Source organism: Rhinolophus ferrumequinum, chromosome X, assembly GCF_004115265.2.
Source record: "Rhinolophus ferrumequinum isolate MPI-CBG mRhiFer1 chromosome X, mRhiFer1_v1.p, whole genome shotgun sequence".
Taxonomy (NCBI): Eukaryota; Metazoa; Chordata; class Mammalia; order Chiroptera; family Rhinolophidae; genus Rhinolophus; species Rhinolophus ferrumequinum.
Window position 1 is genome coordinate 100,461,569 of NC_046284.1, and position 15,621 is coordinate 100,477,189.

General features: G+C 36.0%; 1 protein-coding gene across 6 annotated transcripts in view; it reads left to right on the forward strand.

The window, feature by feature from the left end:
• DMD (dystrophin) overlaps window positions 1-15,621 on the forward strand; it is a 2,143,628-nt gene that overhangs the window by 1,020,052 nt on the left and 1,107,955 nt on the right. For all 6 annotated transcript variants that reach the window (XM_033109718.1, XM_033109734.1, XM_033109713.1 and 3 more), the window contains exon 44: window positions 15,093-15,240. In XM_033109718.1, coding sequence (XP_032965609.1) covers window positions 15,093-15,240 — 148 coding nt within the window. The remainder of the gene's footprint in view (window positions 1-15,092; window positions 15,241-15,621) is intronic.

A 15,621-nucleotide genomic window follows, 5' to 3' on the forward strand; every position in this document is an offset into this window, starting at 1 on the left:
ATGGAGGCCTAAAAATAATGTTATAGCTTTGCAACTAGGAACGGTGCCATGGTTGTCCTCTTGCTTGATGAATGAATTGGGATTATCCCCAGGAACCTTGCAGTGCAGGAACTTTAAACCTGAAGGGCTGGATGGAACACAGAGTCAAGGTAGAGGCCACTACAAAATGCTAGATGGGGATACTTGAAGAGAGAGAGTAGAACGCAAACTTCACCATGGACCTCCAGTTAAAAATGACTATTGAAAACATACATTTACCTCTTCTCTATTCCAAAGATGACCTAAAGGAATAAAAGAGATGCAGTCGCGAAATAGCAAAGAAAATGAAACAGGAGAAATCTGCAAAGGCATATCAAGTTTATAAAGAAGGAAACTCCAGTCCAAGTAGGTTATTTGGAAGGTATAGGAAACAGTTTAGGGACGTGAGACAGGGAACAGAAGGAAGCTGATAAAAGGTGCATTTTCAACCCAGTTAACAATTTGTGTATCTTGAGCTTAATCCCCATGAGGAAACTGGGAGACAGTGTAAAACACGTGCCTCAGAGTAAACCCATCTGAGGGTGTCAGATGAACTGGGGTATTTATACGTCGACTCTCATCAGTCATTGGTGGAGAGTTGTTCCCACAGGTGTTCATTCCTGAACAGTTTGGCTTGCTATATAGGTGGGCAAAGCAGATCTCTGCAGCCAGAGGGAGTCCTCAGGCAGAGAAATCTAAGTGCTGGCATTTGGAGCCAGTGTACTTGGAAATAGAAAGGCAAGGGGCATGCACGGGGCAAGAACAGCATATGCTAGGTATGCTTTTGATGTAGACCCTCCTGGAAACACTTAATGCACACACTAAACTGTGAATTGCACAGTGACAGCGAGAGTATCTTTTTCATCTCCATACCCGTAAATATCGCACACTGACAGCCCTGATACTAAGCACTCAGTACGTTTATTCAAGGAATGAATTAATGTTTAAATAAAATGTGCAAATACTATACTTCATATACACTTAAGAAGTATTTCTAGTGGCCTTTGGCCATTGATATTTTATTTCTTAAAGGTTCTATTTCTATACACATTTCATGTTTTTCTGTATGTGACTTTTTTTTTTTTACATTTTGCTTTTGCTCATTCCTCTTTCTGCACAAGCTGTATTTACTTGCCTGAGAGCACATGTACTGATGTTAATCAAACTTCAGATGAAACACCTAAAATGATAGAAAAGAATCTGCTCTAATTAAATAATAAAGTAACCCCTACAGGTTTAGACATGTGCCTTCAAGTGTAGGAAAGGAACATTTTAATGAATGTAGTAGTTTTGTGCCAAGAATATTTCTCTCATGTACTTGTGTTTTAATAAGATGGAATGTGAAGTAGCAAAAGGGACCTGATTTCTATGATGATATTTATTCGTAAAGTAGTAAATCAAGCATGATGAAAGTGTCCTTGAATGATACTTGCTAGAGTTGGATCTGGTTTGAGTTCAGTGAATTTAAGTGAAGGTGTCTTAACGTACATGGTGTCATGCTGGAAGTGGCTTGCTCCCGAGGCACATCTGTACTGGGAAGTGGGGGTGAAGGAATCCTCCAAATGTTCATGGGATCAGAGGACTCAACTAAAATGAACATCACATCCTAATAAGGGACCCCGGCATATTTAATTCATTTTATCATATATATATATATATGTATATATATATATATATTTGGTTGGTGCAAAAGTAATTGCAGTTTAAAATGTTAAAAGTAATTGCAAAAACTGCAATTACTTTTGCACCACCCTAATATATACCGGGGGTGCCAAAAAAATATAACATGTTGAGAGATGTTATCTGTGTATTACTTTTCGAAGTTGAATTGAATTATGGTAGCAATGTGTAGTATGGCATTTACTCAAAAGATGGTGTTCGTCAAATGAACGCTAGTATCGTTCATAGTATTACGATTTTAATACAGTTTTTTCCTTTCTTAAAATGTGTATACATTTTTTGGCTATATATATAGATAGATATATCTCTATATATCTCTATATATCTATATATATATGTCTGTGTATATCTATATAGAGATATATCTATATATATAGCCTCTGTGTGTGCATATATATATTTCGGAGTATATATATCCCATAATCTGCCTTGACATTAATTACTAGTTATCGAATTTTATAAGAATTTTGTAAGAAATTCCTTTGGACGCTTTCTTTTTGAATTGTGGGTGCAACTCTGAGCGAAATAGGTCATGTCCGCTGAACATGGTTCTTATTTTCCTTACCACATACAACCTCTGAAGGTGAATAGGAAATGTTCACCTTCCTATTTCTAATTGAAATGTGACTCTGGTATCATTTCAGCACGAATTCTTCGTTAATTCCATTTGGTGCTTCTAAATTTGTTCTTTTTCTATAATACTATTTCTTCACATTCCAAGACCAACTTATAATAGTAAGATGAGAATAGTTTTTCTTTCTTTGGAAAATTAATTTAGAATGAGTTGACAATTATAAAATTCACTATCTTTTTTTTTAAATCTGCCACCTTTGAGATTGGTTCCAAAAACTTAAAATAAAATGTGGTGCAGTGGTACCTCAGTTTTCGAATGTAATCCACAGGTTCTGAAATGTTCGAAAACAGCCAACAGCTAGGCCTCAGGATCTTGCCCTCAGCAGAAGCCGTGTGACATGTTCAACTTCTGAGTCGTATTGAAAACCAAAGCATTTACCTCCGGGTTTACAGCATTCTTAAACCAAAATGTTCATCAACGGAGACGTTCGAAAACCGAGGCACCACTGTAAACACTAGGAAAAATAATAGCTTGTATGTGTTCATGAATATGGTACATGATAATTGGTGTGTGGGGGGGGCTCTTGTTAATTATAACTCCCTTAATAGGAAAAGCAGTCTTTTGAGGTAATGGCCCCAGGGAAACTGTATAACAGAGAAAACAGAATTGCCTACGTGGCATAAAGCTAAGTGAAAAGTTAATTGTTTCAGTTTTATTTTTATATTTGGTATTATGGTGCTCTCATACCAAATATATTCTGAGGTACACCGTGACCTTAATCTTTACTTTTAATCATAGTCAAAAGAAATTAGTCCCCATATGAAAAAAAAAATGACACTTTTATAAGCTGATCTCAAGTAGTGAATTTGAATCGCTGCAACAGCCTATGGAGGAAATGAATATTTTGGCAGCCTAAGGAGCAAAATATCATACTTTTCTATTTTCTAATCTTACTCTGCATATTTGAAATTTGTGTTTTAATAATACTTTTGAGAAGATAGCAACACCTAAATGTCTTACTTGCCCTGAAAGTCAAAATCTATTTACCCTCCATATTTAAATAAAATATTTCCCCTCTCATGCTCCTTTAGCAGAAAAAAATTGACATTAACTTTCTTGTAGCCAGGTCAAGTGTATTGTCTTTCCCTTATTCAGAAAGAAACAAGTAAAAATACATGAATCCATTTGCTGTAATAGTTTTGGTTTGCTCAGTTAAAATAGCAGCAAAATCATTGTATCCATAGTGAAATGTGAATCTTAAAGGAGAAGAATGCTATATCTATCTGCAGGTACCATTCTACTTTCGTATGTAGATAGATAGATAGATGGATAGATATGGATATTATGATATAGTTATTGCCAGCATTGTCTGAGTACTTGCTATGTGGTTCATGAACTTGACCATAGTATTCTACTCCTTGTAGCCACACTGTGAAGTCGATATTATCATGCCTACTTCACAAATGAGGATTCTGAAATCAGAAAATTAAATTACTTGCTGAAGTTTACAAAGCACTATTTAGCAAGAAAGCAGAATTTCAAACCAATGTTTGTCCACAAATTTTGTATATTGCACAGCCTCCTCTTTTGTGATTTAAATCGAAACATAGGTCTTTTGAAAGATGATAGTTTGGGATTTCTACTCTACATGACATTTTCCTATTAAAAGATGTATGACTCAAAATGGATACCAATTGTGTGTATTAAAATTAAGTTAATTAATTTTGAATCTGCACAAATTAATTTCAGCAGTATTTATAAGTAGCCATTATAGAAGGTAAAAATGATGTGTCAACATAGTTTCTATCCTTAGAGAGCATTTGCTGTACTTTGGGTATAATGACACCAATATAAATTAGAAGGGAGTAAATTCTTTAAAGCAGGACAAAAGGCGTGTTAAGGAAGTTCAAAGAGAGGATGGAGGGGTGGGTGGTTAGCTCACTTGGTTAGAGCTTGGTGCTGGTAGCACCAAGGTTGCTGGTTTGATCCCTACATGGGCCGCTGTGAGCTGTGCTCTTGTGAGAAAGAGAGGAGAGGGGAGGGGAGGGGAGGGGAGGGGAGGAGAGGGGAGGGGAAGGGAGGGGAGGGGAGGGGAAGAGAGGAGAGGGGAGGGGAGGGGAGGGGAGGGGAAGAGAGGAGAGGGGAGGGAGAATGGATTACTTCTAGTTGAGAGCATCAGAAAGGTTCTCAAGGAGGAAGTCATATCTGGACAGAGAATCTATTAGGTTGGTGCAAAAGTAATTGTCGTTTAAAAAAGGTTAAAAATCATTGCAAAAACCACAATTACTTTTGCACCAACCTAAAAGAAGAAATAATATTAACAAACAAGCAAAACAATAAGATGAGGCACCCTCAAGGATGTTCATGGAAAAACAAGATAAATTCAATTTCATTTGAGAATGTGGTATATACCATGTTTCCCTGAAAATAAGACCTAGCCCAACCCTCAGCTCTAATGCGTCTTGTGATGCAAAAATTAATATAAGATCCGGTATTATATTATATTATATTATATTATATTATATTATATTATATCATATTATTATATTAAAAACCCAGTCTTATAGTAAAATAAGACCAGGTCTTATATTAATTTTTGTTCCAAAAGGCGCCTTAGAGCTGATTGTCCGGCTAGGTCTTATTTTCGGGGAAACACGGTATTCATCATGATGTGTAATGAGAAGTGGTTATAAAGAAAAGATATTAGTTTGAGAAAATGAGGCTGAAAAAGGAGGCTAGGACATTTATGAATCCTTTCATTTTTTTAATGTAAGATTTGTGATGCTCAGATATATACAAGTGGAACTGAACAATAACACCATGCTTTATGCCAAGAGGACAGTATGCTACAGAAGAAGGATTCCTTATCTTCTGTGGGATAACATGGTGTTTCCTGATTCTAATGATGCTAAAAAAAAAAAAAAAAAAAAAAAAAAAAAAACAAAACATATACACTGTAAACTAGTGTTATTCAACTATAGTATTGCCTTGTATTCCTGCTTGGAAATATACAAATTACTTAGCCCTCCAAAATCTTAGTTTCCTCTTCTGCAAAATGAATATAATAATAGTACCTACCTAAGGTGTTTTTTAAAAATGTGAAATAGTGTATTGAGTCTGAGGTATATAGTAGAGTGCTTAGTATATATCTATGGCTTCTTGCTTTTGTTTTCTGCTTTTGCTGCTATTTCTCTGTTAAAAGTCCTATATCAATTGCATATGTTTGTGTTTGAATGAAGAGAAAGACAACCTTATTTCATATATCCCCTCTAGCCAACAAATTAAAGATACGATTTGGAAGCTATGATGTCAAACACTGTATCCTTTTCATTTGGACTTTATACTAGAAGATATGTAAATTTAAGACAAAATGAAAAGCTCACATTTTGTAATGGAGATCCATGAATATATCAAGTCCTTAAAAGGAATGCTACCTCAAACTTTTTAAGAATTTAAATTATTTAATTTAGACTGCTGATCAGTTTGTGTAGTTAATTTCTCCGAAAGATCCTACTATTCAAGATAACATTATAGCTCACTAATAGCAAACTATTTTTGCTACTTGAGGTATTTTCACAGAGTGCTAATTGCGCCAAATCAAGACATTGAAATTGCATAATTTTTAGATTAATATTAGCATAACCCTGCATTGTTGTTTTTTGTTTGTTTGTTTGTTTGTTTTTTTTTTCTAAAAGCAGTGCTGGAATAGCATACCCTGAATATTTTTCCAATATGTCAACTGTCAAATATTGGACCCTTTACATAGTCATTGGCCTGCTGGGACTTTGGACTGTGGGAAAGGTGTTTGTAAGAGAGAAGTGCAAAGAACATATTAGTAATAGCAGAGACACATTTGCTTTTCTTTTTATAATTAGCTACTGAAATAATCAGATGTCAAGAGTAGGTGAAGACATGGATCCCTACCTAACTATGTGAATACTTATACATTTATCTCAAGGATGTTTCTGGTCTCTCTCCCTAAGTCAAAATAATGAGTCCCCAAACTCCTAATATCCACTTAGGTCAAGTTCCTGATTTGTTTGTATGTGTGTGTGTATGCATACGTACATACATACATGCATATATATATATATATATGTATATGAATATATGCACATGCATTTGTGTGTATAAATTTTGTGTATATGTATTTGAATGTGTGTGTATGTATTTGTACATACTTATAGTTCAAAAAGTCCTCGTTTGTTTAAGATGACTCAAGCTTATTGATGATGCTTTTCTAGTTTAACCTGCTCCTCCACAGGTCTGCCTACATGTAGGAAAAAGACATTACTACAATACCCATTTTAAACCCCTCCCATCAATGAGAGGCCAGCCAAGTTAAAAAAAAAAAATTGGAAATCTAAAGAATTTTAAGATTTTCTTTGGATTGTTATGGAAGTTTTGAGACATTCAGTATTTTCAAGTGTACGTATACACTGTGGACTATGAGAATGTTTGTGTTGGAACCAAAAGAAAGAAAGAATGACACTATAGACATAGTTTAGAGGGTGGTCAGACGATGGTGATAGGGAGAGATGAGTTGTAACATGTCAAGGAAAAGGGTGTTCGGGGATGTCAAGAAAAGCCATGGTAGTGAGGCTAGAAAGGAAGAGGCCAAATTAAAAGAGTCATTTCTGATTTAGAATTGATGGGATGTAGAGACAAACGTGGTGAAAAAGAAAGAGAGCAGTAAAGGATGACCTCAGAGAGATTTCTAGCTTGGAAGTCATTAGTTAAAATTACAAATAGACTTAAAGGAGTAAATAAGGAACCATTAAAACGTCGTGTTTGAGATTCATATAGAATGTTCTGGTGAGGATAGTCCAGAAAACAGCTAAATATAGAGCTCAAGTAAAGACCAGAACCTGGGGCTTTGTGGTAATCGGTTTATAGATGAAGCAGAAGTACAGCCCGTGAGCCAAATCTGGCCCCACACTGGAGTTTTTAAAATAAAGTTTTATGGGGACCCAGCCAAGCCCATTTCTTATTTTCGGCTTCTGGCTGATTTTGAGCTACAGTAACAGAGTTGACTAGTTGTAACAAAGACTGCGTGGCCAACAGAGACTAAAATATTTATTCTCAAGAACTTTATGCAATTTGCCAACCCCTGCTGTAGATGTTAGTTGAACCTTTTTGAGTGAATGAGATTGTATAGGAAAACATCCAGGCAAGAAATCTAGGAGTTTCACCTACAGTATGTAGGCAAACTATTTATTTATTTATTTATTTATGAAAAATATCCCTCTCTCCCCTGTGATTGGAAAGAAGTTACATTAAGTGCCGATGTTGGTGATGCAGGTCAAATAAAGTCTATCTTTTCTGTGTGTTCATAAACGAAAAAATTACTGTGAGAAACAACGGAAACAAAATGTCCAGAAATTCAGCAGTGAAGAGAAGCAATTAATGCATGAATGTAAGTTCCTAAACTCAAGTATTATAACTACGGGGATGAGCTTAAAATCAGAGTACTACTCCAACTGGTTTGAAGCCTGAGAACCAGACTCACAGCCTAGAGAAGACTGTAGATAAAGTAAACAGGGCATTACAAATAAAATGTCAATCCAGAGCTATAAAAACAACTAGCAAGGATGTATTGAAAACAATTAAACTGAATGAGAAAGATAGCACTGTATACCACTGTATTTGTTTATTTCTTTGCCTTACTCTGTAAATATTTCAAATTTAAAATTTTGTATTTACAATGAAAGCATACCTAGCAGAATTGGGGGGGGTGTCTGAAGTGAGACAGAGACTTACTTTTCATTGTACACACCTTTATTTTCCCACTGTACACCTATTACTTTGTTTCGTATACAAACCTTACCTTAAAAATTAAAATAGAATTTCCTGCTTAGAAATATATATATATATATATGCATATATACATACATATATATATATATACACACACACATACACACACACACACACACACACACACACACACATCCTTTTTCACATTAATCCAGGAGGATTACACATCTAAATGGGGGAAAAGCAAATTAATAAAACTTTTACAACAAAGTATAGGAGAGTATGTTAATGAATGTTGGGTGAAGGAAGCTTTCTTAAATATATGTATAAAACACTAATCATAAGTCAAAATAATAAACTGGACTATGTTGTATATTAATAACTTCTGTACATTAAAAGACAATATTGTGAGGGTAACAATGAAAGCCATCGTTAGGAAAAGATAATTTGGAATACACATACTGATGAAATGTGTACATTCATAATTATGAAGAATTCCTATAAATCTTTAAGAAAAGAAAAGAAAATCCAGTAGAAAACTGGGAAAAGTTCTTGAAAAGTGAGACGGGGCACAAAGAAGGCTTGTGGGCTGCTGGCAATGTTTTATATCTTGATCTGGATGGTGTTTATAGAATGATCACTTTGTACTAAATAACAAATATATTTTACGTTTCACAACAACACTGTCTAAGACTTTTGTCTTAGACACAAAATAAGAAATCCACAGAACCTGCCAGCCCCATTAGCAGTCAGAATTGCAAATTAAAAGTAAAGTAAGATATCATTATAGACTGACTAGAATAGTTAAAATGTAAAAGTATGACTGTATCCAGTGGTGATGAAAATACGGAACAAATTGAATTCTCAGATACTACTACTTGGACTGTAAATTGTAAATGTGGGTATAAACTTTCATACACTACTACTGCTACCATGTTTCCCCAAAAATAAGACCAGGTCTTATATTAATTTGTGCTCCAAAAGACGCATTAGGGCTTATGTTCAGGGCATGTCATCCTGAAAAATCATGCTAGGGCTTATTTTCCGGTTAGGTCTTATTTTTGGGGAAACATGGTAGATGTGAAAAATATTTGGCACTATTTAGTAATATTAAAGATGTGCATAACCTATGGCCCATAAGTTTCACTCCTAGGTATATATACTCTACAGAAATGCTTGTGTACGCCTTCCGGGAGACAGGTTATAGCAGCGTTATAATAGCTTCAAACTAAAACCACTGAAATATTTATTACCAGTGGAAAAAAATTACACAGTTGAGTATTATGCATCGATGAATAAGCAACCACCCGGATTAATTTTAAAAGTATAATATGGAGCAAATGAACCCTCACACAAAAGAATACATATTACACGGTTCCATTTATAAAAAGTTCAAAACATACAACAATCAGTCTCTAGTGGTAGGAGTACATATTTAAGTTACAAAGCTCTAAGGCAGGGGTGTCAAAACTGCGGCCCGCAATCCATTGTTAATTGGCCCACAGTAAATTCCAAAAATATATTTAGTTTACTTAAATAAACTAGGTGAGGCAATACGTACTTCACCTCGAGTGAGTGGCCCGGCTGTTTGTGCATTTTACCGCATATGGCCCTTGGTGAAAACCGTTGAAAACAGTTTGGACACCCCTGCTCTAAGGGAATGATTGCCAAGAAAATTCAGAACGAGGTTCTATTGTGGGGGCAGGAGGGACTGGTGAGTGGGAGGGGATGCAGGAGGAGTTTCGGGCTGCTGGATTTTTTTTTTTTTAATTTCCTGCCTTTAGTTATAGCAACAAGCGGTTGTGCACATTCTTCTTTATATTAGTGTGTTTCACAATAAAAGATGTTTAAAACTAAACATTACATATATAAATATATATGTATATATACATATATATGTATAAACACATATAAACATAATTATATAGAGAGGGTGCCAAAAAAATGTATACACATTTTAAGATGAAAACTGTATTAAAATTGTAGCACTCGATATATACCCATAACAAGAGATGAATACAAGTCACGTTTGACTTCTGCAATTACAAGAGGTGCCCAAAGTGGTTACCATCAACCTCCAGACACTTCTGATTATGGCGAACTACTGCCATGGGCAACCATGGATTCTATGCTGGAATAATGATTCAGCTTCTGTAAGCAGGCTCATGACATTATCTATTAGTTACTTTAAATCCTGAAGTTGAAGATAAAATCATTTCTTATATGTCCGATCTCCACCAGAGACACACACTGACATGGCTTAGATTCTATATTGGAGATCCAACTTGCGTTGAAAACCTAAGCCAAGTAGAGGTAGAATAACAATAACAAAAACTAGTGCTCATGTCTGTTGAACACTGCCAGACACTGTTTCAGGAAAGTTAGATATATTCATTCATGTAATTCTCACAAATACCCTAAGGAGGTTATTTATAATAATCACTTTTCAGAGAGGTCACTTATTACCCAAGGTCACACAGTAAATGGAGGAGCCAGGATTCCTATCAGTCTGCCCACTGTGCTCGACCTGCCGAGGAGGCAAAACCATGGGTTCAGGTATAAGCCGGCGTCCAGGGAGCGGTTGCAGTGAGACAGGCAGACAGCTGACGTGGAGACTAATTATACATGTGTGGATCTGGGCGCAGTATGTATATTAGGCATGAGATGAAAGACTTCAGCCTAGAAATCAGCAGTGTCTTAGGAGTAAGAACTAAAAGGGCTAGGAGAGAAGTCAGGAGAGTTAGAGCCATGGGACCACTACTCAGAGCGAATCAGATTCCGTAGAAAATATTTCCTAACTGCAAGTCTACTTAGATTTCATGAAATCATTGCCGGGGAAGCGGAGCCAAGAGGTGGTGGGGAAGGGAGCCAGGTACTATGGTTTGGGGCAAATAACTAATTTTATTTACCAGCACCTGCAGTTTGGACCAGGAGATTTTAGACAAGATCCCTTCCACTCCCGCATCAAAGATGAAATATGTAGGAGGAAATAACCAGCAGCCCGATGCTGAGTTTGCAGACCTAAGGAGAAAACCACAGTGGATATGTCAGAAGGCTACTAGGGTGTTATTTATTTAAATCTATTTTATGGAATTGAGCACCACCTTAATGGCCTGAAATTGTTAAAGTATGTCCCAAAGTACCCAAATTACTCCCTAAATGTAATTTATGCTCGAGAATAATCTGACTAACTTGATTTAGAACAGCAGGAAATAAGTTATGCAGAACATAAATGAAGCAGCAGTGTAATTTTAAATACTGCTTGCATAGTGAATGAGAATTTTAATATTTGCAAAATTTTCAAATCACTTGATTTATTATCCATATGTTTATGCTGACATTTTTGGTCCTTTATTTAGTTGGGTCTACATTTCCTCTTATGCCAGGAAAAAAAAGCAACAACTTCCGCCCATCCCCCCAGTAACAATAGAGAGAGTAAAACTTACATTTCTTTCCTTGAATGCCATTTGTAATATCTCGATGTGTTTCTAATTGTTGCTGCCTTTTTCCTCAATCATGGACAGTCCAATTAATGGCGTAAGAGGAATTCAGGGAGCTTAGTGACTGATTAGAGATTAAATTTATAAATGTAACATTGTAAAAGTGGCAAAATTTATGTCTATTAATTCAGGATTTTCGTTGATGGGAAAGAGTTTAAGTTTATAAGCAGTCATGGTAAAAAAATGAAATTTTACATAGTAAATTCAAGAATAGATTTAGACTTCGCTGTTAGCAACGCATATTAAAACACTGAAAAGTATACTTTAAAATTTTATGTGATGCTCGAAATGGAGTTTAAAATATTATTACTCACATTAAATGCCATCCCATATGAAAGTGCAAGTGCATGCTTGTATTCTTTAATATTTTGTTTGAACAGAGTTACTCGTTTGGAAATTACTTTAATCGTAAAATCAAATCAACTTTACAGTTTTCAAACTTTTAGCTACTGCAAGCTATGTTGAATATTCTGTATTTAGATATTTGCAAAGTGACGATATGAGTAGTTCAGACCAAGACTTTCAGTATGCAAATGGTTGGATTGCAAGAGTAGGGAAAAAGGAACACGAGGGAAGGTGGGCATTTCAGGAATATGGGACTGATACGCAAAGTCACAAAGTTCTGAGGCAGTAGCAGGGCATGGGGGAACAGCAGGTTGTCTTCTGTGGCTGCCGAGTTTATCCTGTCTCATTTTTGTGGGCCTGGAACAAGGACGTAAATAGCCAACCCTAGGCCCTCAGCTTGTTTCCCTTCTCTTCCTCCCTCCAGCTCTGTCTTGCAGACCTGGGGTTACCATCATCAGTTGTATTGGTTCTTATGGATTTCTTCTCTTGGGGAATTAAAAGGGAAGAAAATCTATGACGAGGAAGAGAGGTTGGGGTTGGAGGAGGCTTTGTGGAATTTTGTGGAAGATGGTAATTGCCAGTGTGGTGAATGGTGGAGGGACATGTCTGAACAACGGCCTACAAGGAAGAGTGGGTATTTATAGCACGAACGTTGGCGAAATACCTCCTGGTAGCTGAAAGAGTTGGCAATAGGATAATTCTGGTGATTGGGTAGGGGGAAAAGCAAAATAAGAAGGGAACTACTGCAAAAGTGGAATGGTAAATTATGACCAAATGACAACCTCTGTGTGCTCTGGTTAACTTCTGCCTGTTTTGTAAACTATGGTAGTGGGAAGAGAGTTGAAGGTAGTAATTGTTAGCATGAGGCTGCCTTTTAAAATTATTTTTAAATTACAGTATTTTTCTAAATATCAAAGTATGAAATGCACACTGTAGAAAAACTTGACAACATAGAAAAAAATATATAATGAAAATTAAAATCAACTGTGGTCTCACCAAGAGGGAACAATTCCAACTATGCCTCATTGTTTTTTAGATTCTCATTTAACAACTCTGACTCCAGTGGTGCAAGTGCCTGTAAGACGTACGCAACGTACAATTCTTTTTTAAAGGGAATACATTCTTAAGCTGCATTTGTCCGTCTTTGTGTATTAGGTACCACTGCGAATGTATAAAGGCAAAATTATTGTTGAACATGTAAAATGTCTCTAAGATCGTTGTGTAGCTAAGGGATATTATCACATTTGATTAACTCTAGAATGCCACTAAGTATTAAAGGCAGAATTCTGACTTTTATACTAGCTATAGTTAGAGACTCCCTCTGTTGGTTACCACTGGCTGCCTATTTTATGCTACCAAAATACTGCCTGTTTTAAAAATTTTTACAGGAAGAAATATAGTTAACCATTAAATGCAATGTCTGATAGAATGCAATGTACATGTAGGTGCATAACTAAATATTTGGAAGATAATAAAGAAAGAAAATAAGGAAAAAATCCCTACAGCTATCATTTTGAATTATTTAACTGGTTAGGTGAGAATTCATCTTAAAAAAAGGAAATCCCTAAAAAGACTACGTAAGGCAGTGAAAAGCATCATTGAAACCAGAGAGATCCGAGTTGGAATCCCCACACTGCCATTTAACAGCTATTTACCTTTTGGCAAGTCACTTGCCCTCTCATTTTTCTCCAGGGGAAAATAGGAATAATAATTGTTATGGTGCAGGGGGTGTTGTTGGAGTCAATGAAATCAGATATGTAAAAGCACAGAGCCCAGTGCCTGGCTCATAGTAACTGTTTAATATATGTGAATTTTATTCCCTTCCCAGTAAAATGGGAGTTGCAGTGTTAAGTTCTCAGGTTATTTAAAGCTCCTAAATGGAGGTAGACATCTGGGAAGATATTCAAAACTATAATCCATTGCACCTCAAGAGTTGAACTCAGAGAACTTTGACAGACTGCTATACTCTGAGGCAGGGCTCTTCAGGATGGCTTTTGGTTGAGTGCTAGCAAATATTTGTTTGAACAAGCTCTGGGAGATCCAGTAGATCAGAAGCCCCATAAGACTTTAAAGCTAACTTTATAGAGTGTTTTTCACCTTGACTGTACATTAGAATCACCTGGGTGCTTTTAAAAATACCAGTGTCAGTATCCCACCTCCAAGTATACTGATTTAATTGGTCTAGAGTAGGGACAGAAATCAGTGCTTTATTTATTTATTTTTTTTACTGTTAATGCCCCATGTGATTCTTACGTACAACTGTCAAAGGTAAACGTGAAGCCCTGACTCATATAAGTTCCTTCAGCATTCCAATTTAAAATGTATATAAAACTGGAGGTGGCCGGTTAGCTCAGTTGGTTAGAGCGTGGTGCTAATAACACCAGGGTTGCTGGTTTGATCCCTGTGTGGGCCACTGTGACTGTGCCCTCCTTAAAAAAAAAAAGCATATAAAACTGAAAACAACAAAGGAACAAGGCATACAAATGATGAAACGAAAACTGATAGACACAGACAATTGTTTAGTGGTTACCAGAGGGTAAGGGGGATGGGGGGTGGGAGATGAGGGTAAATGGGGTCAAATATATGGTGATGGAAGGAGAACTGACTCTGGGTGGTGAACACACAATGTGACAGACAGATGATGTATTACAGAATTGTACACCTGAAACCTATGTAACTTTACTAACCATTGTCACTCCAATAAATTTTAATTAAAAAATGAAATAAAATGTTAGTGGATACAATAAAATGAGAAGGATAAAGGAAGGCAACATTCATCCCCTGATTTAGACTGCTATATCAGTTCATTGGTTGATTGCTAAGCCTAAATTACATCTGTCATCCTGGATGCTTGAGGATCTTAACGAATAGAAACTTTTGGATCAAGAGTAATATTGAAATTGATGCACTTTATGAGATCATTTAATTTTGATGCAAAAAGTATTTTGAAATTGAATAGCTTCAAAATACTTAATTTATTGGATGTTAATATATTTTTTTTAATTCCAGAAATTAAGAAAAAGTAAATATGCTCACAAAGAAGAAAATGTTGATACTCTGCAATAGTTGTCTTTATGTTTGTTTCAATCAAGAAACCTGCAAATGTGCAAAACTATCAAAATAATATTGTTGTTAATGTAATCAAACATATGCCATGTCTGTGTGATTTGTTTTATATACTCCATTTATTTTTCTTGATCTATGTTTTTCACCTCTAGACGATTTGACAGATCTGTTGAAAAATGGCGGAGGTTTCATTACGATATGAAGATACTTAATCAATGGCTAACAGAAGCTGAACAGTTTCTCAAAAAGACGCAAATTCCTGAGAACTGGGAACATGCCAAATACAAATGGTATCTTAAGGTAAGATCTTGAGATCTCTTTTTTTCAAACTGCGTTTATCTTCACTGCAATATCACAGCTGCTTATCTTCTGCAAGTTCAGGTTGTGAATGATGATGGAAATTTATCATTCCTGACTTTTGTTGTCATTACTGCACATAGTAGAACATCATCGTAATGATCATGTTGGGAGACTGCTGTGGATTTTTTGTGACAGGACGAGTTAGTCGAGATATAGCTGGTTTATCTGATGAACTGCAACGTGTCATTGAATCTGTGATACAGGGAAGCATCTTACAGTAGTGGCTTTCGGGCAGTGTGTGCTTTTGCTTTATGTTGGATTCTGTCCAGGAGAACTTGTGGTATACTTAGCAATAATGTAGTTGCTAGAAATATCCATCAT